General features: G+C 40.0%; 1 protein-coding gene across 1 annotated transcript; it reads left to right on the forward strand.

Moving 5' to 3' along the window:
- Window positions 1-1,889: 1,889 nt before the first annotated feature.
- On the forward strand, window positions 1,890-22,049 carry LOC149104771 (uncharacterized). Its single transcript, XM_089271046.1, has 9 exons — window positions 1,890-2,089; window positions 3,802-3,898; window positions 10,277-10,762; window positions 11,372-11,802; window positions 12,873-13,608; window positions 14,133-14,244; window positions 15,674-15,923; window positions 19,226-20,017; window positions 20,772-22,049. Exons 2-9 carry the CDS (start codon window positions 3,844-3,846, stop codon window positions 22,047-22,049), a joined length of 4,140 nt encoding a protein of 1,379 aa, XP_089127172.1. The 5' UTR covers window positions 1,890-2,089; window positions 3,802-3,843.
- The last annotated feature ends 4,906 nt before the right edge of the window (window positions 22,050-26,955 follow it).

The following is a 26,955-nucleotide window of genomic DNA, read 5'->3' on the forward strand; positions in this document are numbered from 1 at the left end:
CTAAGAGCGTTTACTCGGACTTCGTACCACAGTATCAAATCGCACCATACGAAAACGCGTATTGGACACAATAAAAGCAAATTAAAGAATCAGGATATTTTAGCACAAGAGTTCCGCTTAGATATTTACTATTCAAGTTGCTTCGTTGAGTATCCTCCTCATCCTATCGCAAGTTGTGAGTTTAAACCATTTTGGTTCAAGAATGAAGCACAGCTGTCTACGCATTGATTGGGAAGTTGTTTGCAAATAATTTTCGAGGTCTTTTTACAATTTATGGCGATTACTTTGCTCATGCTAGCAGAAATTGTACGAAGTTTGTTTGCTGGTCGTGGCGATCCGGGTAAATTGTGTAGCTGAACATCTTTGCCGTGTTGGGATCTTAAACCCTTTTCAAGAGTCATATCTCCTTTGGAGAGCGAATAATCCCTTTCGAGAGAGCCAAAACGAATCATGATAAACTCCTTCGCGAAAACAACAGTCCTGTGACTAGGCTCAAATTGCATTGCACATAATTTGCATAAACTTTCAAGTTGTGTATTTTGCCCGGGGTATTTTGCAGATAACTTCCCAGAATTTGCGACCCTTAACGCAGTTTATGAAGAAATATTCAAGCTACATATTTTTATTGAATCAAGGCAGGAGTATTTTAAAAAGGACTCTCATTTATAAAGGAAGATGCGGCATTCTGTTTTGCTATTTATTTTGGTTTCCTGCTCGTCTAGTTCATGTCACGCAACATGATTTTCTTTTGCAGTCAGACAGAGTTTTTCTTAAAGAATTGGCGATTGCTAAGACTGCTAAATATATTTGAACTACTGGTGAAATAACTGGCTAAACTAACGTCAATGCAGATTTTCCTTAGGACTTGGCAAGAACACTGGTTCGTCAATAATCCCGCACAATTCCCCGCACAATCGAAGGTTTAATTCTCCCGCACAATGTGCCTCTGAATTAACACGTTATTTTTTTTTCTTGCACCCTACTAGAAAGCCAACTAACTTGGAGGTAAGATATTTAATTCAAGTTACCGGAAGTCTTATCTTTACATCTTTGGAGATCGATATATTTTGCGCGGTGCAAGAGACAAGTCGCATGTTTTTAATGAGCTACGAGTCCAAAAACGTTTTCCTGTTTAGCTCGTTTTATTGCAATATGATTTGCTTTACTGCAGTGTTCTAAATAATAACAGTAGTAGCCACATACCGTCATTGACTACCTATTTTTGCCAGTGTTTCGTAGATTGAACTCATACCGCAATCGCCTCAGTTGTTATCTCACGAGAACGTTTCGAGCGTGAACTTTGCTTACCTGGCTGGTTTTCAAGCAATATAATTCGTGGACCGACCCTTTCTGAAAACGATCGACATCTTTGTATGTGAAATGAATGTATAAGGCGCGATTCTTGCCAAAACTTTCTTCGCAAAACACCGCATTCTGTCACGAAGAACGAGCAATCTCGCCTTTCTCGTCCCCAGTTTCCATGGTCTACGCATGGAACGCCTGGGACCATGACCCCCCTTTTGGCGACCAAAACGCTAGCATTTTAAGACTCGGGCTTTCCTACGGAAGCCCGAGTAATTATGACATTTTTAGTAAATCGTTTATTAACCAAGTTTGCTTGGTATCATACTAGGAAAATATCGGTCTTTCATTTTTTTGTAATGGACCTCACTGCGCTCGGTCTGTACTGTCGCGATCTTGAGCCGATATTCCTTCACTCGACTAATGAGATATTCTGACCCCACTATATTTTATATAACGAGTTGAATTAATATTGACTTATTAGATCTTTTCCACTTTAATTTAACTGTTTCTAGATGACATTTGGTATAGGGCATTTTATCACGATCATGACAGAGCAGTGTTCCTTGCAATAAGAGACACTTCTGGCATTGGAACATTTGGCTATACTGTTGACGTGTTCTGTGCGGATGCTGTTATTATTGTGTATGACATAACACGGCAAGATTCACTTCGAATTGCAAGGGAATGCCTTGACGAATGTCGGAGTGAGTTCAGTCCAAATATTTTCAAAGTACTTGCAGGAAACAAAGCAGATCTTGTTAGCGACAGGAAGGTGACGTTTGAGGTAACTTGTGTTCGTAGCCATAGCTTTACGTCAGGTGTAAAATCTGCAGTTATATTATCAAATCCAATTCTGTCACACCGTAGGGATACAAGTTCTTGAGGAAATCCGTTATATTAATTTGCACATACATTGCATTACATCGGTCTGATTTTTTTTAATCTAATAAGTTTCTTAGCTAATCGGTATCAAGTTCCATTACAGGATTTCTACCTGCGATCTGCCACGGCAAATATAGACAGAGAGTTCTCATTTTCATCACGCACCTCTCGGTCTTCCACACAATAAACTCTATGACTTGCTAGACGTTGCTCAGAGTTTTATTTTGCTCGCTTCCAGTTATCTATGAGGCACCGTTTGTAAATTTTTCATTTATTTTACTTTTCGGTCGTTTTTCGATTGATCTCAGTGTTTATCCGTTGTTTTTTTTTTAAAATTAGTGTTGGTTTTTTTTTTTTTATTATAATTTTTTATTATAATTTTATTATAAGTATGTATGTATGTATGTATGTATGTATGTATGTATGTATGTATGTATGTATGTATGTATGTATAATTCACTACTGACCGTCCCTTTTCACACAAAAAAGGTTTTACTACAATTGGTTATTTGTTAAAACCCAACGTACAACATTTGGTTATTTCATAAAACGATTCATCTATGTGTTGGTTTGTCATAAAACCATTCTTATATGGTTTTGTTTTTTGATAAAACCAATCTTGCATTATTTGGTTATTTGTCAGAACCAGTTTTGTGTTGCTTATATTAATTATTAGATAAAACCATTGTGGCGTTGCTGAGGTCGTTACTCGGATATTTATTTGACGAATTAAACCATTATTTCGTTTCAGTGTTGAAACTTTTACCATCGTATCCCCTGAACCTTTTTTTTGGGCATCTTACAACTAAAAACCCTTTGGCCTGTCCTTTTTACGTTTTGAACGATGTTAACGCTATTATTTCAAATAGCCAAATTCAATATTATGAAATTGGTTATTTGAAATAACCTTAGTGTCAACTCGATGGGCTCAAATGTCGCCCAGCAGTATTGTAACATAAAGAAGGCGCTTAGTGTTTGCGTAGAGTTTGATCTCCGCGGTTGAGTAAATATGGCGTACGGATCAGGTCAGAATGCGAGGTTGTGTACAGCCGTTACGAGAGCAATTAGAGAAGCCATATCTGTTGAAGAACTGATACACCATCATCAGGGAAGAGTTTTTTCTTATAATCTATTGATCGTTATTCAAGTAGCAAAGGACAGCATTTTCGGCGTGGGGCAGCATTTTCAAGGCCGAGGTCACAGATTTTCACCATACGGACCGACTGTAAGCCGTTAAATAACTGATTTATTTTTCCTTATCTTGTAAAGTGGAAGACAAAAGTTTAAGACCGTGGGTAGAGATTTAGAAAAATCCGGACCGCGCTGAAAACCATTCAGATTGCAGGATTCGTTACCGTGCACTCTTGTGGAAGAAAAAAAAAAAAAAAAAACTATTCGTGAATGGGTGGTCAGTAATGAATAATCATAAATAAACCAAGTTATTACGAAAATGTAAACGACCAAAAGTAGAATAAATAATTGATCATTACAAACGGCGCCCTATGGTTATCTGAGTACAGTGTACCTGTGTAAATCCAGTTTCCCTCCTAGGCTACTGAAACTACAGGTTCAGACCATTGAACAGGGTTTTGTTTCTTGAATTTGACTGTGTAGGACGGTCAGTCTCATGCAGATGACAATGATGTGGATCTATTTATGGAAGTGTCAGCATTAACCGGTGAGAATGTGGAAAAGTTGTTCGTAACAGTAGGTGAGTTAAAAACCGATCTGTTTTTGTTTTACTAAATTTTTGGTAACTTCTGTGGACCTTCATCATAGCTACAATGTTAAAAGGTTCGTTACTGCTTGTGCTACAAAGCTGTGTGCTGTCGTTTGTAATTTGAATTAGAGATGCGTAAGGGCGAGGGACCGTTTTACCCTCGTTAACGTCATCGTTGCCCTAACTCCTACATGTAACTCCTCTCGTGGTATTTGGTCACACCTTGTTCGAAGACCCGGGCATCTATCAGTTGTTTATCCCTGGACTCAGTATGTTGTTTAATTGCTGATTCGCTGTTGCTCGCATGTTTTGCTCCTTACGAGCTCCACGAGCGCTTACAAGTCACCTTCACCTTCACCTGTCCCCTGGCGCCAAGTTGGCGCATAGGGCCTCCACATGTGCCCTCCATCGATTCCTGTCTTGCGCTGCAGTGCGCACCTATCTCCAGGACTGTCACCCTGCTTTGGACCTCTCCTTTTCTACTGTGCGCCGCCAGGTTGTTTTTGGCCGGCCTCTCCTTCTTTTTCCTTCTGGGGTCCATGCCAGGGCTGTAACACAGTCATTGTCAGGTTGTTGTCTGAGGATGTGTCCAATGAATCGCCATCTCCTTCTTACCTCTTCACTCAACCTCTCCACGTTAGCCCTTTCCAGTAGCTCTCTATTACTAATCCTATCTTGCCATTTAATCTTCATTATCCTTCTCAGGCATCAGTTCTGAAACACATCGATTTTCTTAGCATCACCTTCGTTCATTTTCCATGTTTCGCAACCATACATGAGAACTGGTTTGGCCAATGTTTTGTGTAGCCTGATCTTCGTCTTCCTCGACACACTGCTGGAATTCCATACTCGATTCAGCTTCACAAACGCTCCCCTCGCTTTCCCTAGCCTAGCCTTGATGTCTTCTTCTCCGCCCCCTTGTTTACATACTGTGGCTCCTAGATAGATAAACTTCTCTACATCTTCCAACGCCAGACCATTCACTGTGATGGCTTCATTATTCCTTGCATTGACTCTCATGACTGTGCACTTCCCGACATTTACCCGAAGGCCTGTCCTTTCTGCATTTTCTACCAGCCTGTTTGTTTTCAACTGCACGTGCCTTTGTGTTGAGGAAATTAAAGCTACATCGTCAGCAAAGTCGAGGTCCTCAAGTTTTGATGTAAATTTCCACCTCAGCCCGGTTCCCTCCTCTTTCACAGTATGCCTCATTACCCAGTCTATAATGAGCAGGAAGAGAAAGCCAGACATTGTACATCCCTGCTTGACACCAGTCGTTAGTTCAAACCATTCTGAGGTTGCTTCTTCCTCGACAACAGCACATTCAAAGCCATCGTACAGCGCTTTAACTATGTTGATGATCTTCTGTGGGATACCATACTGATTCATTATCATCCATAAGCCATTTCTGTGCACTGAGTCAAACGCCTTCTCGAAATCTACGAAATTTATGATATAGAGAGTTGCCTGCCATTCATTCACTTGCTCTAATATATTGCATGAGATGAAAATTTGCTCCGTCGTTCCTCTACCAGATCTAAATCCAGCCTGTTCCTTACGGGGCCTGCGGTCAATCCCCATGCGAATGCGATCAATTACAATTCTTCCCAATATCATGCTAACAACTGGTAGGAGAGTCACTCCCCGCCAGTTCTTACACTCCCTTAAGTTCCCTTTCTTCGGTATCTTAATAATGAGTCCCCTCTTCCATTTACGTGGGACCTTTTCCAGACTCCAAATCGTGTCTATAAGTTCTTTCACTCTGTCGGTTGTAAATTCAAGGTCTGCCTTCAGTAGTTCTGCTGTTATCATATCTTCACCAGGGGCTTTACCATTCTTAAGACTCTTTATAGCCCTTCTTATCTCAGCTTTGCTCACAGGTCTCGTGTCTATGTCAGCTATGTCCTGCTGTTCACAATCTTCTTCATTGATCGGGTAGGCTGGCTCCTCCCTATTGAGTATCTCCATGAAATGCTCTCTCCACCGCTTCCTTCTATCCTCATCGCTGGTTAAGGCGTTACCATTTCTCTCGTTGACAACTGTGCTCTGCCTTGGTTTGTCGTTGCAGATCGTTTTAGTTAAGTTGTAAAGAGTCTTCATGTGTTGCATATTCGCTGCTTCCTCTGCGCTTACAAGTACTCCCCATAATCTAGGCGAAGAAACAGTAATAGCACCTCACTTTGTATACGATCCCTAGGACTTGGTTGATCGTTGGTTGGTCCTTGGGTGTTTTATGAGGTAATGTTCTTAGCGGTCTATAAGATATTCAAATATGAAATTTTTGGAGGACGCAAGCCAAACGATTAGATGCACCCTTAACATAAGGAAGCACCGCAAACCCCAGTGGCCTCTCGTGTGACTGTCTGGGTTTGTTTTATTGTTGAGACACTTCCTTAATAGCTTGATATTTGGTACCTTGCATACGGGTGGAGAGCCTGGAGGAGAGCCTACAGGAGGCAGCGTGGCCTAGTGTTTAGGGTGCTGGATTTGTAATGCGGAGGTCCCGAGTTCAAATCTCCTTCCTGCCACTAGATGGATTTGTGTTTGGTGGTCCCAGATTCAACTCCTCCACGCTTTGTAAATAGCCAACTGCTCAGTCTCCTGCCAGTTTGGATTTTTAACATGTTTCTGTTCAATTTACAATGTTTGTTTACTCATTTCAGTGTCGTTAATTAGCACAGTAGTGCTAAAGACTTTTACACTGTAATAAAGTGCTTTATTTTATTGATTTGAATTGACCAATCAGGATTCAGCAGGGCCGGGAAAAAACTATTGTCGATGTCAATGTTTGTTTACAGGAAAGGCATTGAAGTCGGGAAACTTTTCTCACTAGAGACAGCGTTGAATATTAACATAAAGAAAACTTTAACTTCGAAAGCCACAGCAGATTGTAAAAAGTGAAAAATATGAAAAATTTTGTGTCTCCAAGCTTTTAATTTGGCGCCGAAAATCAGTTTCCCCGGGCGTGTCCGGCGACTCGCTCTTCACTCGCCGAGTGTCGCCAGGTAGCATGTTAGTTGTGCTATTTTAAACAAAATATGTTGCTCCTCGTCAAATTAAGGTATCAGTATACCCCAAATGACCATCATTCGTTTGCGCCGCTTTACGGTCGGACAGTTGACGAAAACTCCAGTAAAGTATAAATTTTCTGAAAGTTTAAGAATTGTAGATTACGAAGGTATATCGATTGAAATTAAAAAAATAAGGTTTTCCGAATATAGCGCTATATTTCCCAAAGTACAGAGGTTCACTAATCAAGCTCGTTTCCGATCGGGTTTGAGCGAGAGGACGCGATGAACATGGCTATGTTTTCTTTTCTTCCTTTCTCTAAAAAACGGTGTCGAGAAATTTTGGTTACTTGTCTGGTTTCTTTTTTACACGCAGTTAAACTTTGAAAGTTGATAAAACATGCGTTCTCTTCACCAAAATAGTCATAACTTTTGAAAGAAGGAAAAACTAAAAATTCCCCGACACCGTTTTTTTTTTTTTTTTGCCTGCTTTTCGGGCAACATTCTCTCCAAATTTCAGTGAAAAACGTTAAACACTCGCCGGAAACGAAGTCAAAAGGTATGCTTCACTCGCTGAAATTTTTGTTTCGCGATACGAAGGAAAAAAATACTTTAGGGCGCTCTTCCGGTGTAATGAGATAATTACACAAAACGTGTGAAAATAATGACGCCTTGATCGATAAAGTGAAGGCTCGTTTACTTTAACAGTAGAGTTCGTATCAATTACAAAGCGGGCTCAAATGTGGGTAACCCGAAAACACTGAACCCCCGTCCGCGGACCCCATTAAGAACCGGGTCCGCACACCCCCACTAAGGATCGATCCACGGACTACTCCCACGGACCCCCTCTACGGGGGTCCCCCTCTTACTCGTGTCGGTGAAATTTCGAGTTTTACACTGTGTAAATGTAACAGACTTGGGTTTTTAACACCCCCCCCCCCAAAAAAAGGAAATGCCCCAAAGCTGTTTTCAGTGTGAGGAGATGCCGATGGCAAAAAGAAGGAAAGTTCTTACTTTCTATTCGTGGCTCAATCTGGCTATTAAGGTCATTCCTTTGAAATAAAAGTGACAATAGATTTTTGTTCAAACTTTGTTCTCTGAATACTTGTCATATAATAACTTCAATTTTGAAATAAAAAAGGGGGGTGCCCATGCTCATTAAGGAGCAGTGAGTCATTGAAAATGCCCCATTTTGGCATTATTTAATGCTTATTATAAAAACGCATTCCCAGTAAGTGTAAAATCTTTGTGAGCCCAGACTCATAAGAACACGCATTAAACTACAGCCAGTACATTGTGTAGGACACAAATAAACATTTTAAGTTTGATTCAGACAGAAAGCTAAATCCTTGATTAAAAATTTGAACCAAATTTCTTGACGTGGTTACCGACTGCAAAATAGAAAAGACCACAGTGTATCTGCTATTTTTATTATTAATTCAATTTTCAGTAAAACAAATTAGATCAGTCTTTCTCACGCAAAGCTTATGATTAGTTGATTAGAATGACTGGAAAAAAAAGTGGGATGCCCGTGCTCGTTGGTGAGCTAGAGCCATTTTCAACTGACAGAGCTCAATATCAAGGTAAATCCGCCATGTTTTCAATATGCGCGTGCACGAGCGCGCGCTAATGACGCCATAAATTATGCTCAGTAAGGATACGCGATGCAAATGTGAGGAATAACCTTAAGCTTGCTTGTATCTGTAATTCCGCTGCGCAAATTGTGAAGCCCGGAACGAGTTCACGAACCCACGGAAGAATGGGCTGAGCAAAATGGCAGAGGGGAAAGAGCACAACTTTCGAGGCTTCCCGGAGGCTTCCTGGAGGCTACCCGATCTTTCATGTACTGCATGGCCACAGCAAAGGAAATGGCAATGTGTAACGATATAACTTGCGCCCGAGCCTGAACCGAAGTCTGTTACATTTGCACAATGTATGTAACGTTTGAAATTTAGCCGACACGAGTTATCTATTACACAACCCGTAACTTGAATATTTATTTATTTTTTATTCTATTTTGGGGTGGTCCGTAGAAGGGGTCCGTAGGGGTTGTCCTTGGACCAGTCCGTAGGGTAGTCCGCGGACCCGGTCCGTAGTTGGGGTTCCGCGGACGGGGTGTCAGTGTTTTCGGGTTACCCCTCAAATGTTGCCTCCGGTGGGAAATATCTTTTGTAAGATCTGAATTGCACCGCTCGTGCTCCAAGGTTAGTAAGAAAATATCTTTCGCTTCTGTATATTCTTTTCGATTTGTAAAACGCATCAGCTTTGAGATGCCGTAGGCAATGAAAGAGCACACTCAGAGAACACTCAGAACAGCTCGTAGACTACCAAACACAAGCGTTAGACAATCGTATCACGCGGCAATCTGTCACGCAACTTGTTAATGGACAGCTGTCAGTTAGAGGTAATTAATGTAAAGAAACGTGTTTTTGTTTATAAATTTGCTTATGGTCAATCGTTTTCGTAGAATTTTTTTTTTAAATGAAAGATCGCAATAAGATCTATCTGAAAAAGCGAAAAACATTTTTTTTGAAAAATGGTCAATTTTGGGATATACTGATACCTTAACTCAGAGGTTGGAGAAGAATCCAAAGCAACTTTAGCATTCTCTCTATTTTTGTTAACTGCGAAGAAAGAGATTATTATAAGAGCAGCTTGTGTTTGACTGCCGCTCGTACTGCGGACGCAACCACTGTATGCATGGTATGTCACCAGCCAAATTTTAAAATATGAGCACAATATCAGTAAGCGCTATTGATCAGAATATATAAATACGCGTTATATAAATTGGTAAATTATCATTAAATTATTGCAGCATAGCCTGTGACTGTTAAAGTTGTACCACTCGTATGTCTGGGCCCCAGTTCTTTTGTGAGTTAGCAAAATTCCTGCCCACTCCTAGAGTAGTGTTAAACCTATCCTTTTCCTGTGTCCTTAACCTCAACAAAGTCTTCTAAGACGTCTTTGCTTGTACCATTTCTCCAATTCCTTCAAATATTCTATGGATTGATGATGAGGAGTCATTGTTGTAAGGCCCTGATGTGAAAAGCGTTGTTAAGTCTAGTACGTGTCCTGGATCGCTGAAATACAAATAGGCAATAAAGTGTTCCATATCTTTGACGAACACCACATTGCTGGTGTCGCTCAATTGCTTTTAATATTCTGCTGCTTAAGGTTAAACCGCTGACATGGTTTCCTCGTGTCCAGTAAAGATTTAAATAGTATTGAGGCATAATTGACAACGCATGTTTCGGTTTTGCAGTTTTGATACTGTACATCAGAGACAGCTGAGTCCTAAATTGACAAGAGGAATCTTTATCTAAAACAACTGAATGAGGAATTATTCTTATTTTTTTTGTAGTGAACCAGTTGGAGATCGAACGTACTTTAAAGCAGACAATTCGTATAAAAAGCAAGGCTTTAAATCTGGAAGGGAAGAGATTGCTAAGGATTTCAGACGCTATCACAGAACTGTTAACGGAGGTGGAAATACTGAACCTTTCACACAATGAGCTCGCAAAGTTACCACGTAGTACAAGAAACCTGTCAAACCTTACAAAGCTGAATTTGAACCACAACAAGCTAACACAGTTTCCTGAAGTTGTTGTCACCCTGATCAACCTGACGCACTTGTTTTTGAATGACAATGAACTCTCAACACTACCGGCAAATATGAAAAATCTGGAAAAACTAGAAGAGCTGGAATTGAGGAACAACAATATAGAAAAAATCTATGAAGATATCGTTGAGTTACACCATCTTAAAAAGCTGTCCGTGGCAGGTAACCCCTTGGGGTTTGAAGAAATTGAAAGTCTCATGACACAAGGGATGTCATTAGACATTGCAGGTTAGCATAGAACCTGGCCGGTTAAGTTATGCCATGCCGTGGTGTATCATTATCTAGCTATGTAACTGACTTAACTGCATCCCTCTTAACCGTGTTGGTAATGGGCCAATTCTAATAAACTTTGCCGCCGAACCTTAAGGGACCAAAGCAAAAGAAACTGTTTATTCGTACCTCAACCGCAATGTTGTTTTTTTGGTTGTAGTCCCCTAAGCCTTGAAGCCATGTTAGAATTTTACAATATATGCTTGTGGTCCAGTTATTACATGTATTTAGTGTATTCTAATGTGGATGCGAATAAGATACGCAGTTATGATCGCAGGTTGCGCTTATTTGTTACTTTGAGGTCACTGGCGAACCTCTGTGATTGAAGTATACCACAATAACCAATTTCACTTCGTTAATAGCTGTTATTGCAGTTATCAGCGGCTTGACACACAAACGAGGCGAAAGGGTCAATCCTGCATTGTATTGACCCTTTCGCCTCGTTTGCATGCCTTTTAAAACAAGAGAATATTTGACCGCAGACTCAACTGCAATAGCAGCTATTCCCTTATAAACAGCCTTCGCAATCAGAAAAATCACTGCATTTTCTTACAATTACACCCATAGTTCCAGGAGAAATACAAGCACAAGGAGATGTTGCAAAGCTGCTCTATGAAAAGGCTTTGAAGGATGGTTCTGTGAATGTTTACCGTGGTAGAATATTATTGGTTGGTCAGGATCGTGCTGGCAAAACAAGTTTGAAGAAGTCTCTCTTAGGTTTGCCATTTAACGCTAAAGAACAGAGCACTGAGGGAATCGAAGTTGATCCTTCAGTCTGCGAGATTGAAGTCGATCAGGTAAAAAATTGGAATTCCACTGGCGAGAATAAGCCAAGTTTGGCGGAATTTTCTGAAGACATATCAAGAATGTTAGCTGAAAAACATTATCACTGTATAGTCAATGAAGTAAAGAGAGTGTCGGCAATGGAATCAGATCTAAAACTGACAGGAGAAGAATCAACAATGGAGATGGGCACGAACAGCTCGGAAATAAATCAGGTTTGTACGTTGAAGTTTGGGGCGACTCTAGTTTAAAAGTGAATGGTATGGTCGATGTTAATTGAAAACGACACCAAAAGCGACCATATGTAATCTCTTTTGGTGGCTGGAGGTCATCATTACCTACATGTAAGAGGTCGAGTGTAAAACAATGCTGAGTAACACTGACAGGCCAAGAGTAACGTCCCAGACCATAGGCGTACGAACTGGGGGAGGGGGGGGGGGGGAGGAGGGCGAGGGCGAGGGGGCCTGCAGCCCCCCCCCCCCCCAGCTATGGACACTGATTTTTCGGGCAAAACGCTAAATTATTCGGGCAACGACACTTGAGAGAAAACATTACGAAATAATGCTGTTGGCGTGATTTCCAAAACTCTTAAATGAACTTTCTAGTTAGATACTTTAATTTTTTTTAGAAAATTTCATTTTAATAAGTTTTAGATTTTACTCAGATTGAGACTGTTGATAGACTGAGTATGCAAGCAATATATCTATTTTTGGAATCATAGCAGTTTCATTAGTTGTGGGAATTGTGAACGTTTTTGATTTTCATGCAATTTGAGTTCGTTTGCATCCCGATTTCAACAATCACGCATTCGGGCATTGCGTAGATTTTTCGGGCAAGAAGGTCACCGCCACCCCAAGTCCGAAGGTGCCCGTACGCCTATCCGCAGACATAGGGCTGATAGCTACTTCCTGTTTGACTATTTGCGACGTACTTTGATTCCACACCCAGGCAACATAGCACGGTTGAACTGTTGTATGGCGCCATAGGATGAGACTCGTAGGCCTATCTTGTAAGAGCATAAAATTGGGCATTTTTGAAACATAGGATTACGGTACACAAAAATGGAGCTAGAATACATAATATTAAAGCTTTGACTGAATTGTAGTCAGATTAGATAGATAAGGTTGACTCATTTACTATGCAAGGTGAGTCCCTGTGGGCAAAAATGTGACAGTTCTTTTTCAGTACGTACTCTTACACTATTTCTCAGATATAATTATAGATACTGGAATAAGCATGTCCTAATGAAACGAAAATGCTACCTCTTTTAAAAACTCCATTTTAGGTTCCTGAAAATGTTGGCAATCTCAAGAACTCAACCATTTCCCCGCCAGAGAGTGAAATGCGAGTGGAAGCTGTAACAAAGAATACCGTTGATGACCTCCCAGATGACAGCATTGTAAGTTCAAGTAAAAATTCAACATTAATGATGGATGCAACCTCGCCTCCAGATGACGTCACAAAACGTGCGTATCTGCGGTTGAGGAACATGCTTAAAGGCGTGCATGGTGACGCTGAAAATGCTGGTGACAAGAGAGAAACCATAGTTACTGTAGATTTGTGGGATTTTGCCGGACAGCACCTGTACTACGCTTCTCACCCTGTGTTTCTGTCATTACGAGCAGTGTATGTCCTGGTGCACAACCTCAGCAAGGCACTAGACGCCCTAGCTCAGCCCTGTGTTCGACAAGGAACACATGATAAATTTTTGGAAAACCCAAACAACGAAACAAATCTGGAGAATCTGCTGTCATGGCTGGTAACAATCCACAGTATCAGACCAACAGGCGAGGAAGTGGTTGGCAACTCAGACGACAGGCCGCCCTATCTCCGACCTCCAGTGTTCATTGTTGGCACACATGCTGATGAACCGTTTGAGGATATTGAGGCTGCGACATCAAAAATACAGCAGGCAATTTCTGGTAAGGAATACGAGAAGCATGTTATCCGGCCATTCTTCAGCATTGACAACACTCTGGGCGATGAGTCATGGTTACGCAAGATCATGAAATGGTTTGCAGGTAAACGATTTTTTTTTGCTTGACCACTGATTCAGCAAAAAAAAAATGCACATAGGTTCAAGTCTGCTTTTGGTTTATGTATAAAAGCCATCAGTAAAGCAAATGGATAAAACCTGCAGGATTTTATCAAATACTGGCCATGCCTTTCATAGAATTGACTTGTTTTGTACGGAGGGTACAGTTTTAGTACATCGGGAGTATATGTTGCGATAAAGATAGCCTTGGAAAGATTTACATTGTTTACATTCTCTGCCTAAGATACCTCAAAAGGTTCATGGTTGGGTCTTCGGTGTAAGGACCATGTAGAGTATATTGTTTGTAAACGTTTAACAGTATCTCTCCTGAGCCATACTCTCGAATTGTGGTGGAAATAAGCACAAATCACAAACGTGTATAGAGAAGACACAGGTGATAAGAGCTTCTCTGTAACAACTGCCATTCACCTTGGATCTGGATGAATGTTACGCGTAACTTTGCATGGGTGCTATACAGCTGAGTGCCTTGTTACTATTTGTAATTTTCAGGGCAGGGGCGTGACACTGATGTTGCTAGTGATGATGGAATTGATGCTCTTCGAACCAAAATCGTGGATGTTTTGAGACAGGAGCCATACATGGGGGAGAAGATACCAGTGAAGTAAAGTGATATGACTGACAAGAGAAAGAGATCTTCACGCCTTTGCAATAACAGCAGTTGCACAAGAGGCCTCTAAAGAGGATTTAAGATCTATGGTCTCCCATTGAGACCTTTTTGGGTTTCTTTGCAACTTAATTGCTTGTGAATGTCTGTTTCTTTTTATATATTTCATTTATGCCCTTTCGTGCACTTCGTAGTGCTACACGGGGGTAGTGTAGTATATTTAGGGTTTGTCTGTTTGTCTATCTGCCATTATTTTTATCACATCAGCACAACTAGTGTTTCCATTTTCCCTCAATCTTTACATTACTTTGTATTTACCGTATTTACTCGATTAAACGCCGTGTGGCGTTCATTTCAAACTTGGCCTTGTACGTAGACCCGACATTTAGTTTTTCCTGCATTTTTTAGCCTTGAGTTTATTAGCAAAGGTTTTTGTTTATCATTTTGGACAGCCATATATTTAACCATTATGGTTTAACCTAGTACTATACCTCAAATCTCAATCTCAATCTTAGAGAATCGACATTTGATTTAGAAACTATGGTACTATCCTGGGAAAGAGGTTTTGGAACGTATATACTTTATTTGTAACTGCACTAGATTCATTGAAATATCGAGATTATTAATTGAGGCTACGTAAGTGGAGAGAACCAAGGAAATACCCTCCAATGAATTTATTAAAGACGAAATGCGCGTTCTTATCGAGAAACCAGGATTTTTGACGAGCCATGTCTTATATTTGATTAAACATAAAATTTCCATGAAGTATTACTTGGGGATTTTTCATGTACTTTCTTTCGAATTTTACAGGGAAAATATCCGTAAAAATCTTTCGACGGGAATTTTCCATTTATATGTCATCTTGATAACATATAGCATTTCCCAAGATTTTTTCTGTGAAATTTCGCTATGGGAACTATCAATTATCCCTTTTATGGAATCTTCGAAGCCCATGTTTTGGAATGTCATCTTTTTTCTCCGGTTAGGACATTTGAATGCAACGTACACTTTATTACGAAACTATAAAAACTCTTGGTTACAATAAAAAATAATTGAAACAGAAAATTAGTTACATCCACACAGAATAACTAAAAAGCTAATCGAGATGAGTGAAATGAAATAGTATTAATTATTTTACATAGAAAAGTTGGTTGACATTATAGCTTCAGGGGGGTGGAGGGCAGTAAGGAGACAAAATATGGGAAAAATGAAAAATATAAATAAGTAAGTGCAATAAGTCACTAAATACCTAGGAATAAAGTAAATTAGCAATAAATAAGCCACCAGGAAGTGCCAGGTGAATGTCGGCAATATGGTTGTAAGATCTTTTGTTTAACTGTTTGTTTTTAAAAATTTTGAGGTGGAGATGTTTAATACTTGAATACTGTTTTAAATTGATTAGTTATTTTGTTTGATTGTTTTTTAGGTGGTTCAACTTCGAAAAGGTCGTTGAAGCTTTGGTAGCTGAAAATGTCTATCACATGAATGTGGAACAACTTCAAACGTATGCCAAAGAAGTGTGCTTTATCGAGGATGAAGACCAGTTCTACGCCATGTTGCATTTTTATCACGACCTTGGAATGATTGTAAAGCACCGCAGCACAGTCATACTGAGGGCGCAATGGTTAATTGAGCTATTCAAGATGTTGATAACCATACCACCCTTCAACAAAGCGGTAGGAAGACGTTATGCTTAGCACTTAAAAAGCCTATCTTCTATACGAAACGTCTAGCGTATTCCCCAAACAAACTCTTGGTCAAATGGACTTACGTATATTTTTATTGGGGACAGCTTTTAAAGGAGGTCTGTTCCTCTGTGTGAAGACAAGGGTATTAGCGGTGTGAGTTACTGAAGTAGCTATTTACCATGGATTAAAACTACCTTCAAAGAAAGTAAGTCTCAAAGTAATAGCTTAGACGTGGTGAAACCAAAACAAGCTGCCGGGATAGTTCAATTGAGCAAGATTAAGGAAGATTATGAAAGACGGACCTGTAAAATGCGGGCTGAAGTCTTAAGATACATCATACCTCAGTGACATAACTTTTAACGAGAGGCGATTTCCGTTTTTTCCTCTTCGTCTTTTGCCGATTCTAGTGAACATACATGAGACAAATTAAGAACGCAAGGTCCAGCAGGGTTATAAAAATAATCCCTTAGAATTGTAGTACAATTATGGCCTCGCTAACCATCGGTCAGTGGTTATAGCACTCATGTGATATATGGGAGGTAATGGGTTCAAATACCGTCGGGGACTCAGATTTTCTCTTGTCACATGTTCGTGGCATATTGAGCTTTGTTTTCACAAATCTTCCTTTCTTCAATAAAAAGGAATTGTGCAACTTAAGAGCAGCTTCGCCTAAATATCAACTAGACTTGGAAATAGCGAAAAAATCGAATTTCTTCAAACGCGCACAGAATGAAGCCCTTCGGGCACTAGTTACAAAAATATCGTTTTAAGTTCGATAAATCAAAAATTATTTTTTTCCGCAATTTTTTCGTTTCGATGCCCCAAATCGGCCAAAATCCATCGAAAAAAAGCGGCATATTCAGAGGCTCGTAAACTCAAAAGTAAAAATCTTCATCACAAACTGATTGCACGTCGTATTTGTACTTCCTTTTTTGTCTATTTAGAGCTAAATAGATCGTGATTTGATTAGAACTTAAATATTTGACGAATTTCCTAAATTAACGACCCAAGACAGCTTTACAAGAGGTCTACATTTAGCCTATTTTCAAATGCTAAAAACGCGTTCTGGTACACGGCTTTTCCCAAAACGACTAGTTTGGTGTAAAAGAGCATTCTTTCTTCTTCAAATTAGTGAAATAAAATTTTGGGGTAAATAAAATCGTGAGCGCTGAGATAGCGAACTAAATGCAGCACTTCTTCCTGAAAACGTGACCTTTGACCCGAGCGTAACGAAACCGATTACTGCAAGAAAACCCGGAAGAAAAGCAAACGCTTCGTTATTTTGAAACAATTCCTAGTGATATCTCTCCGAAACCATGATTGCAAGAAACTATTTCCAGATATGAAATCTTACAGGGTCAAAAAAGGAGCTAAAGGGCGCATTTTGACACAATAACTTTGTTTGCTGAAAATTGAAGTCAATGACCGTTAACGAATTCCAGTGAAATTTGCAAACTTGAAGTATGTTAGCCGATACTTACCTGAATATTTATATTAATAGAAGAGTCGTCTTCTTGGATTAACCTTCAAAAGAAGCAGGATCCAGATTTGAAAACCTCTAAAAGAAGAAATGTTTAATGTTCCGTGACCTGCCCGCCGCTATAAATTAGCTTAAATTCCATGCACATGCCGACCGCATGTTTGTCGTAAAACTCACTTAACTCCACTGACAGTTTCCATGGGCAACCCCAAAATAAACAATCCCCAAAAATGTAAAGTGAAATTGGCTGTCTTCATGAACAGTTAGAAGCTAGAGTCAAGTTCCATTACCTTTTAAAAGTGCTTGATTCTACTTTGCTCACTCAGTAGTTACTGTCACGTTCGAATACTGCGTAGTATCGGTCACGCCAAAACACTGCAGACCGTGCAGACTGAGTAAGTTTCCCATACAAAGTCTTGTACGCGTTTGTCTATTGAATCAAAAGTCAAATACTGCGCTTGTGCAGCCTGTGGATAAATGACAAACTTTCAGATATATTTAACACTATTTTGTAACTAGACCCAAGAAAAGGAGTCACAATGAAAAGCCCAAACAAGTGTCTGCAGTCTGCACGGTCTGCACTGCTTTGGCGTGACCGATTCGCGGCATTCGAACGTGAGAGTAGTAGACAAAGTCGACGCAAACAAATAAATTCAAGCACTTTTTAAAGGTAATGGAACTTGACTCTAGCTTCTAACTGTTCATGAAGACAGCCAATTTCACTTTACAGTTTTGGGGATTGTTTATTTTGGGGTTGCCCATGGAAACTGTCAGTGGAGTTCAGTTGGTTTTACGACAAACATGCGGTCGGCATGTGCATGGAATTTAAGCTAATTTATAGCAGCGGGCAGGTCACGGAACATTAAACATTTCTTCTTTTAGAGGTTTTCAAATCTGGATCCTGCTTCTTTTGAAGGTTAATCCAAGAAGACGACTCTTCTATTAATATAAATATTCAGGTAAGTATCGGCTAACATACTTCAAGTTTGCAAATTTCACTGGAATTCGTTAACGGTCATTGACTTCAATTTTCAGCAAACAAAGTTATTGTGTCAAAATGCGCCCTTTAGCTCCTTTTTTGACCCTGTAAGATTTCATATCTGGAAATAGTTTCTTGCAATCATGGTTTCGGAGAGATATCACTAGGAATTGTTTCAAAATAACGAAGCGTTTGCTTTTCTTCCGGGTTTTCTTGCAGTAATCGGTTTCGTTACGCTCGGGTCAAAGGTCACGTTTTCAGGAAGAAGTGCTGCATTTAGTTCGCTATCTCAGCGCTCACGATTTTATTTACCCCAAAATTTTATTTCACTAATTTGAAGAAGAAAGAATGCTCTTTTACACCAAACTAGTCGTTTTGGGAAAAGCCGTGTACCAGAACGCGTTTTTAGCATTTGAAAATAGGCTAAATGTAGACCTCTTGTAAAGCTGTCTTGGGTCGTTAATTTAGGAAATTCGTCAAATATTTAAGTTCTAATCAAATCACGATCTATTTAGCTCTAAATAGACAAAAAAGGAAGTACAAATACGACGTGCAGTCAGTTTGTAATGAAGATTTTTACTTTTGAGTTTACGAGCCTCTGAATATGCCGCTTATTTTCGATGGATTTTGGCCGATTTGGGGCATCGAAACGAAAAAATTGCGGAAAAAAATAATTTTTGATTTATCGAACTTAAAACGATATTTTTGTAACTAGTGCCCGTAGGGCTTCATTCTGGGCGAGTTTGAAGAAATTCGATTTTTTCGCTATTTCCAAGTCTAGTTGATATTTAGGCGAAGCTGCTCTTAAGACTGTTTTTTGTTTGTTGTTAGGATCCCGTAGAATCCAAGTACTGGCTAGAGGTAGAGACAAGCGGTATCCTCAGCATGGAACTTGTCGATCGTGTCTTTTCCAAATTCATTCAGCAAGGCCTTGTCAAGGAAGACATCTTGGACATGATGGAGCGATTTGGTTTGATCGCAAAGTTCTCAGCTTCGCCAAGTGATATGAAGTACTTTGTACCCGCTCAGCTTAAGTCGCCACCTGAAGACCTTGCTAAACTGGAGCCATCGCCCACCGATCCTTGCCCGTTGTATCTTCACTTTGTGGATGGTTTTGTTCCGCATGGATTCTTCTCTCAGTTTGTTTCAAGATCGATAGCTTGGTGTTCCAAGATTGGATCCGTACAACCCCCAAACCTGTACCGAGATGGAGCTTGGTTTGTTGTTGGTCGGCAAATAATACATGATATGATTCTGATTTGCAAAAAGAAGTTCATCAAGATTTCCCTCAAGCAAAGAGCTGAAGAGGAAGCAGTTCCAGTTTCGACATCGCCAGAAACAGCAAGAAGTGTGCGATTGTTTCTGGAAGACACTTTGCAAGATTTGTTGAAGCAGTTTCAGTACCTTGGTAATCTGCGGTACGAGTTCTGTGTTGCATGCCCCTACTGTCTACAGGGAAGTCAGCAGTGTGTAAACCACAGCCAAACCTTATGCTCACACGAAGATTGTTTGCATTTCCTTGAAATAAAACAAGGAGAACGCTTGATCTGCATGAAAAGCGTCAGTGACAAAGTACTCACAGTTCGTGGTCTGGAAAAGTGGTATTCACAAAGAACAAGCCAGGTATGATTTTTGAATAAAAAGTAATTTCACGAGTAATATCACCAGTGGTTGACATTGTAGTTGAGCTTGGGTGTTACAAAACAACGCAAAATGTATTATTTACCTATATCAGGTATTATTAAGAACTGGATCGTTGGATAATGCAATTCGAGAGTTTTCATTGGCTTATTCATCGTGGGTTATGAGCTATTATACCATGCTCTAAGAATATGATAAGCGTACGCGTGATTTTTTTGAGCGTTTTTATTTTCGTTTTAGTTTAGCTTTCCATATTTTCGTAGCGTTTTTAATAAAGCAATTAATCCACTCGCCCTCGTTGGATTTGGGACGATTATAGTCAACTTGGCGCTACGCGCCACTTAGCCTATCTAACATCTCATATCCAACGCGCGCTCGTGTATAATTGTTTAACAGTCGTCACCATTACTTGCCATTAGGGCAGCATTCAAAAGGAGGAATGCGGCAATCATTCAAACAGCTAAAGATCTGTTAAGGTCGCAATCAACAGTAATGGGATTCCCTTGTCTTGTTCTGACATCTGACAAGCTTGGAATAAAGCCAATAGAGGAATTCCCACAGTTAACTTCTCCCTTGTATTCACTTTCGTTTTCGTGATGCGAAGCCAAATAAACCAAGTTGAAAAGATGATGTAGTCTTGCATTGCAAGAAGAGTGCATTTCATGCCCGGTTACAATATATACCCACAAATTTGGCTTTGATGCATTTTTATTAAGGCGTTTTCATTTTCTTGCAGGATTTATGTCTTTCCTCTGTAGCCGGCACATCTCAGGGCGAGCCAGTACAAGATAATCCAGGGAAGTCCGAGAGGGTTTTGAAAGTAACTCTCTTAGGCAGTGAGTGGAGGTCTAAAAAGGGAGGCTTGTCAACCGTAAACAGAAAGCTTGCCTTCCAGCTTGCAGAACACATGGAAGTAGAAGTCACTCTATTAGTCCCACCGTCAGCCTGCCCTGAAGAAGAAAGGATAGACGCTAAGAGCCACAACATTGCCATTAGAGAAGCAGAGAGACTCGTGGGCTACGACTCCCTTGAATGTTTGATTGTCCCACCAGGAGACCTTGCCATTGACGTTGTTCTGGGTCATGGAGCAAAGCTTGGTAAACAAGTCCAGGTCATTAAAAAATCGCACAGTTGTAAGTGGGTCCAGGTAGTGCATACTGCACCTGAAGAACTCGGAATGCACAAGAACTATTCCAGGGCCATTTCCAAAGGTGAAGAGAAGCACCGAACAGAAGTAGACTTGTGCAAGTTGGCAAATCTTGTTGTAACTGTTGGACCCAAGTTGAAGGACGCCTACACTGCTTACCTGCGATCGTGCAAAGAACACCAAGATGTCATTCAGCTGACTCCAGGTATTTTCAGTGAATTTTCAGTCATAAAGCAAGCCACTTTCGGGAGCGAGAAGTTTAGAGTGCTGACCTTTGGTCGCGGTGATCCAGAAGACTTCAGTCTCAAAGGATATGACATTGCTGCTAAAGCAATAGTTGAACTGAAAGACAGCTCGTACCGTCTGATATTTTTGGGGGCACCAGATGGACAGGAGGAGGACGTCGCAGAGAACTTGCTACAATGTGGAATCTCAAAAGATCAACTGGTCGTTAGGAAATTTGTGCAGAATAAGGAAAGATTGAAGGAGTGGTTTTGCGAGGCGGACCTTGCCATCATGCCCTCCAGGACGGAGGGTTTTGGACTAACTGCGCTGGAAGGCTTGTCTGCTGGTCTTCCCATTCTTGTGAGTGGAAACTCGGGTTTTGGAGATGCACTGCGTTCGTTACCATTAGGCAAGCCATTTGTGGTGGAGTCAACTGAGCCTAAAGAGTGGGCCAAAGCAATCAAAGCCGTCCGTCTGAAAGACCGAGCAGAGCGGCTGCAAGAGATTCAAAGACTGCGAACAAGTTACGAAGATACTTTCAGCTGGGAGAAGCAGTGTGAAGCTCTTGTTCAAAAAATGTGGCGATTGATTGATGGTAAGACTTTCATTCGTCGCGTAGTTTTCACTTTGGGTCCAATATAATGGAATTGTTCAGAGTTATTTCAACACATGCCGTTTGGAAAGTAAAGGCTAGGTTTTTCTTGGCCTTATTCTCGAAAAGTGGTGTACATTTTATGAAAAGGTTTTTTCAAGATGAATGTAAAAAATACACTGACGTTAAAGGCCTTTGAACGAAAATATTCGAAACAATAAAAGACAAGTATTCTAGATGACAAGTTAAATCAATCGCGTGCAGAACGTATGGTACCAATTCATTCCACAGAAGACATTTCGCAGTCGCCAAATGTAGAGGGTTTCTTGAAATATTTGATACCACTCTTATAAGCAATGTATAAATTTCATACGTGGGAGAAATCTTGTCATGCGAAAGAGATTTGTGTGAAAGATGTGAAGTGCTTAGTTTTCGGAGCCAATGTTTTGGAAAGTTTATCAGAGATATGAAAACAAGTCTAATGTAATTTCTGTATATACGAAGACGACCGCTTTAATTTTCATTTGAAAATACAAACAGGCAACAGTTATCCACTGGATAATGATTTGACCGGTGGATTGCGTTATCTGCCCTTTGATCAAATGGCCCCTGTTATCCATATTTTTCATAGTTTTTCTTGAACTGGACGCAAAGTTCAACGATCTAGGGATAACACTCGTTTTACAAGCGAATCCCTGCATCAAAGATTTGCCAATCCTATGTGAACAGAATCGGTTCTGATGGCTAGTATCTTTTTCTTCATTACTGCTGAGAGGTTTTGGTTTAATTTGGACTGTCAACAAGTTATTTGTCCCCTCAAATGAAATCTTTATACAAAATATGTACAGTCGTTAGTGGCAAATCTTTCTTGTAACTTATATTTTCTACCGCTTGTTTATTTGTTACATACACTCTTCTCTCTCACAGGTTAACAAGGCTAGACCGCTTCACTGTGGCGATACATGACTCAAGAAACTCCTGAGGAAACAATGAACTGTTGCAACTTCTTAAAGCGGAAGGAAAAAGTGCGTTTGAAGAACTTTATGTTATCTTAACATGCACATTGTGTAGCACAGGTATTATACAACTAGGAAATAAGTTTAAAAGCGTAACCTCTAACATTAATGTCAGTTGAAGCCCGCCTCAAGACCACTCCGTCAGTGCGATCAACTCATTACTACAGGCACGTTTTTTGACGAGAAGTTAAGAAAACGTTTAGTCAGTCATTTTCTTGTTACTTTTTTTTAAAGAATCCCTTGAATACGACCACAATATTGATGTAGTTTTAGTGACAGTAACGGGATTCCTCTGTATAACGTCTTGGAATGCTGAGATGTTATCTTTCAGAAGTAGCTTAAAGTTTTACGTTTCCCAATTTTTTAATTTGACAGATAGTCCATTTTAGCTGCCAGTGCTACACAAAGTCTTTGCAAAACATTCCAAAAGACGGGTGCTTTGATAATATATTTTTCACGCAAAGTGTTAATACTTTTTAGTTTGAGAATTTATTGTATAGTGTAGCTGTCGCTAAGAATTTAAGTTTACACTCAGTGCTTCGGAAAAGGTCGAACATTTTCATAAAGGACCTACGTGTGATAATGTAAAAGGCAACTATATTACTCAAAAAAAAAAAAAAAAAGAATCAATTATGTAATTAGTTTTTGAAAAGTATGGTATTTTATATCTTTAAAGAGTTAACCTGTAAATTTGTCCGAAAACTTAGGCTTTTAATTTTTGTAGGGGTCTCCAATTAACCCTGTAGTACAAGTAAAACTTGAGCAGGAACGTGTCCAAGTAAACTGATTGAAAGACTGATCAATTCATTTAACGATCGTCAAGGTCGCGCAGGACCTTTACCCACGAATAAATTGATATGATTTTTATAAACTGGAATTCTGGGAAAGGTGTCGCCTTTTAATCATTTTTGGATTCTCTGAAACAGTTTTAGAATTTGAATTCGCTAAGAATGAAGAGGAATATTCACGGATGACTGTTATCTTCCAGGCACATCGTGTGTTATCATGATACTTAAATCTACTAAAGTTAGAATTATGTAAAATGTGATTTTGTGCCTCAAGGCTTCAGGTCCAGGAACTTAGTGAATTGAATTGGTTTATAGTATAGATTCACGTGACAAAGTAAAAAGTAGATTATGGGCACTCCAAGATTGCCTAGAGAAACAATAAATATTAATAGAAACGTTCAGTGGTATTTTAGTGATAACGGGCTGAGTATGCAAAGGTGATAAGAAGCTCTGATGCGCTGGACTCGGATCGAGCGGTCCTGGTTCGAGTCCCGGCCAGGGTCATTGTGTCTTTCCTGGGCAAGACTCTTCACTCTCACAAGGCCTTTCTCCGCTCAGGTGTATAAATGGTTACCGGTAAATTGATAAGACTATTAGTAATCGTAGATAGTTAAAGAGTGCGTTCGAGTTTTCGTAGGTTTGTTATGTTAAAAAAAAGAAAAATTCTAGGGAAAGCACTTTGTGACTGAGCTTTTAGATGGGCGTAAAATTAGTCTCCCTTCAGCAGGGGTGAAAATAAATGAAATGATCGCATGGCACGGGCATACGAGAGGGTTTGTTCTCGTTTATACATGTATTATGTGATATTAGTTACGACCGATCAGTAAAATGCCTGGACTGCAGTCGGTAGATCGCATTTAGTCCGCAGTCCGCATTTTATACCTGAGTCCGCGTTTCGTGCCCAGTCCGTAATGTTTAGTCCGCGTTTTATACCTAAGTTCACGGTTTATACCCAGACCGTAGTCCGTAGTCTGTAGTCCGCAGTCCGCAGTCAGCATTCCCCAGTGCGTGTTTTATACTGACCGTGTGACTCGACACCAATCATGCTTGTTCCGTCGGTATACGAGACGACGTGCTTTTATTACCAAAACTGACTAGGGCAATTATTTTGTTTACGAACACAACTTTGAATCGCCTTGGCTTTGGGGTAACAGCTTCCAGGCTTTTTCACTTCCGAAACAATGAAACGGAGGACATGTTGGTGTATCAAAGCAATCCTGGGGGAGTTGAAAGCTTTTTTCTATGTAAAAACTTTCGTCGCGCGTTGGGTTTATGTTACACATTTTGTGCACAGAAATCTAGGCGAGAGACTGAAACTACACATTTCCTCCTTTGATTTATTCAGCAGAAAGCAGCGTTGGTTTTTGTCGAAGAGAAGAGGGTACACAACACGCACCCAAACTACAGCTTTTTGTTCGTACGGAAAGTCGTACACATTTCGTGAAGACTTGTCAGCAAGGTTTGTAAATGCCATTAACACTGACTTCGAACTTTAGATAAATAATCGCTACAGTCTTCAATAAGCTGCCTCGAAAAGTCTTACACATTTCGTGAAGACACGTCTGCAAGATTTTCAAATGCCATTAACACTGACTTCGAACTTAAAAATAACCAACTTCAGTATCCGCTACAGTCTACAATAAGCTGCCTCGACACTCGAAAGTCCACAATATTGTGCAACACTCGAAAGAAAGTACATGGATGAACAAAGAGATGACGTCATTTGCCCCTGAAGAATTTTTTTTTTGGGGGGGGGGGGAGCGTAAATTAGTGTCCCCAGATAGATAGATACACATATCTCGAATTTTTATGCATTACGCGATTAGAACTGCGTTCTGTCGAACGCAGCAAGTGATTTTCTTCGCTGCATTACTGTCCTTATTTCGTCGCCGAATTAGAAGTTCACGAATAATTTGTATTTCGTGTTAGCTTATGTCGTCTTGATTTGTTTCGCGTTGACAGACATTCTTTGTTTCTGAGTTGAAAAACGAAGTACATTTCAATCCTTAACGCACGATCTTGAAGCAATACTCAATTTTCCTTTATGATATAAAAGCAGTATTCAATATTTATAGGAGCCACGACTTCTGATATTTATTGTTTCGCTTCAACACCCAGAACTAAAACTGGCGTGGCTTTCTTTTCTGAAACGAAAAATTTCGTTACTTCCTGAGGCCCCATTTATATGGTCTCGGATACCCGAGACAACCCTCTTCCCGAGTTACCCTGGCAGAGGTAACTTTTAACTCATTTCTTTGCAAAATTCAACCAAACGTTTACAAGAGGATCGCGAACCCGTTTCGGGAGGCAAGACAACTCGGATGAGCGAGTTGTCTCGTCTTGGCAGGTAAGGTAACCCTGATAAGGGGGACAACTTTTCTTCATATAAACGCTTTGGCTCGCCTAACCGGGACAACTCCTGGCGTGGCGAGTGTCACGTAATGCCTAGATTTAGGATTTAAAGCAGAGATTCGTATCATAGAAGTGAAAATTAACTCGGCAAAACCCACCGTGATCGAATGACCGAGGGAAACTCAAAGAAAGAGGGATATTTGCACATTTAATTATTCAATAAGGGTTATGAATAATCATGCTGGGTCAACTTTGACTCGGCCTACAGGGACTACGCTTTCACATATAAACTCTCGATACTGCAGTTGCCTCAGGGAGAGGCTGAAGTTGTCTCGGCGTCCCGAGACCATATCACTGGGTTCTTAGTTTAAGCTTCGGCCGTCAATGAAGTGCTAAGACATTGCTTCCTGACTGAAGAGGGAAGCAAAAAATGGTGTCACACAGTTTTGTTCACATTGCTTTTTAGTTTCAAAATAAGATGGCAAAACTGTAGATCACTTTGATTATAAATTACTGCTTTCTCCATTTACTTTTATCAAAATTCACTCACACCGTCTTCCCAGTCCTAACTACTTTATAGAGGAAACCGCTTCGAAAGCCAGCTTTTAAACGTTAACCCAGTATTAAAAGTTAACCGAAATACATATTAATCTTTCTTTGTATAGAAATGTTTCTCTCTGCTTATGCTTTGTATAAATTGAGATTATTTTAATTCAAAAGTGTAGGGCAAACAATATGAACAGAAAACGTCAGTGACAAGTTGCAAAACACATGAGTTGCAAAACTGAAATTAAAATTCT

This window comes from Orbicella faveolata, unplaced genomic scaffold (genome assembly GCF_042242905.1).
Source record: "Orbicella faveolata isolate gen_17 unplaced genomic scaffold, um_ofav_v1 contig_34, whole genome shotgun sequence".
In the NCBI taxonomy this organism is placed as follows: domain Eukaryota; kingdom Metazoa; phylum Cnidaria; class Anthozoa; order Scleractinia; family Merulinidae; genus Orbicella; species Orbicella faveolata.

Coding starts and splice junctions, on each gene's coding strand:
- LOC149104771 (XM_089271046.1), top strand. CDS start 3,844: ATGGAAGTGTCAGCATTAACCGGTGAGAATGTGGAAAAGTTGTTCGTA. Junction 3,899..10,276: donor AAAGTTGTTCGTAACAGTAG/GTGAGTTAAAAA, acceptor TTTTTTTTGTAG/TGAACCAGTTGGAGATCGAA. Junction 20,018..20,771: donor ATTCACAAAGAACAAGCCAG/GTATGATTTTTG, acceptor ATTTTCTTGCAG/GATTTATGTCTTTCCTCTGT.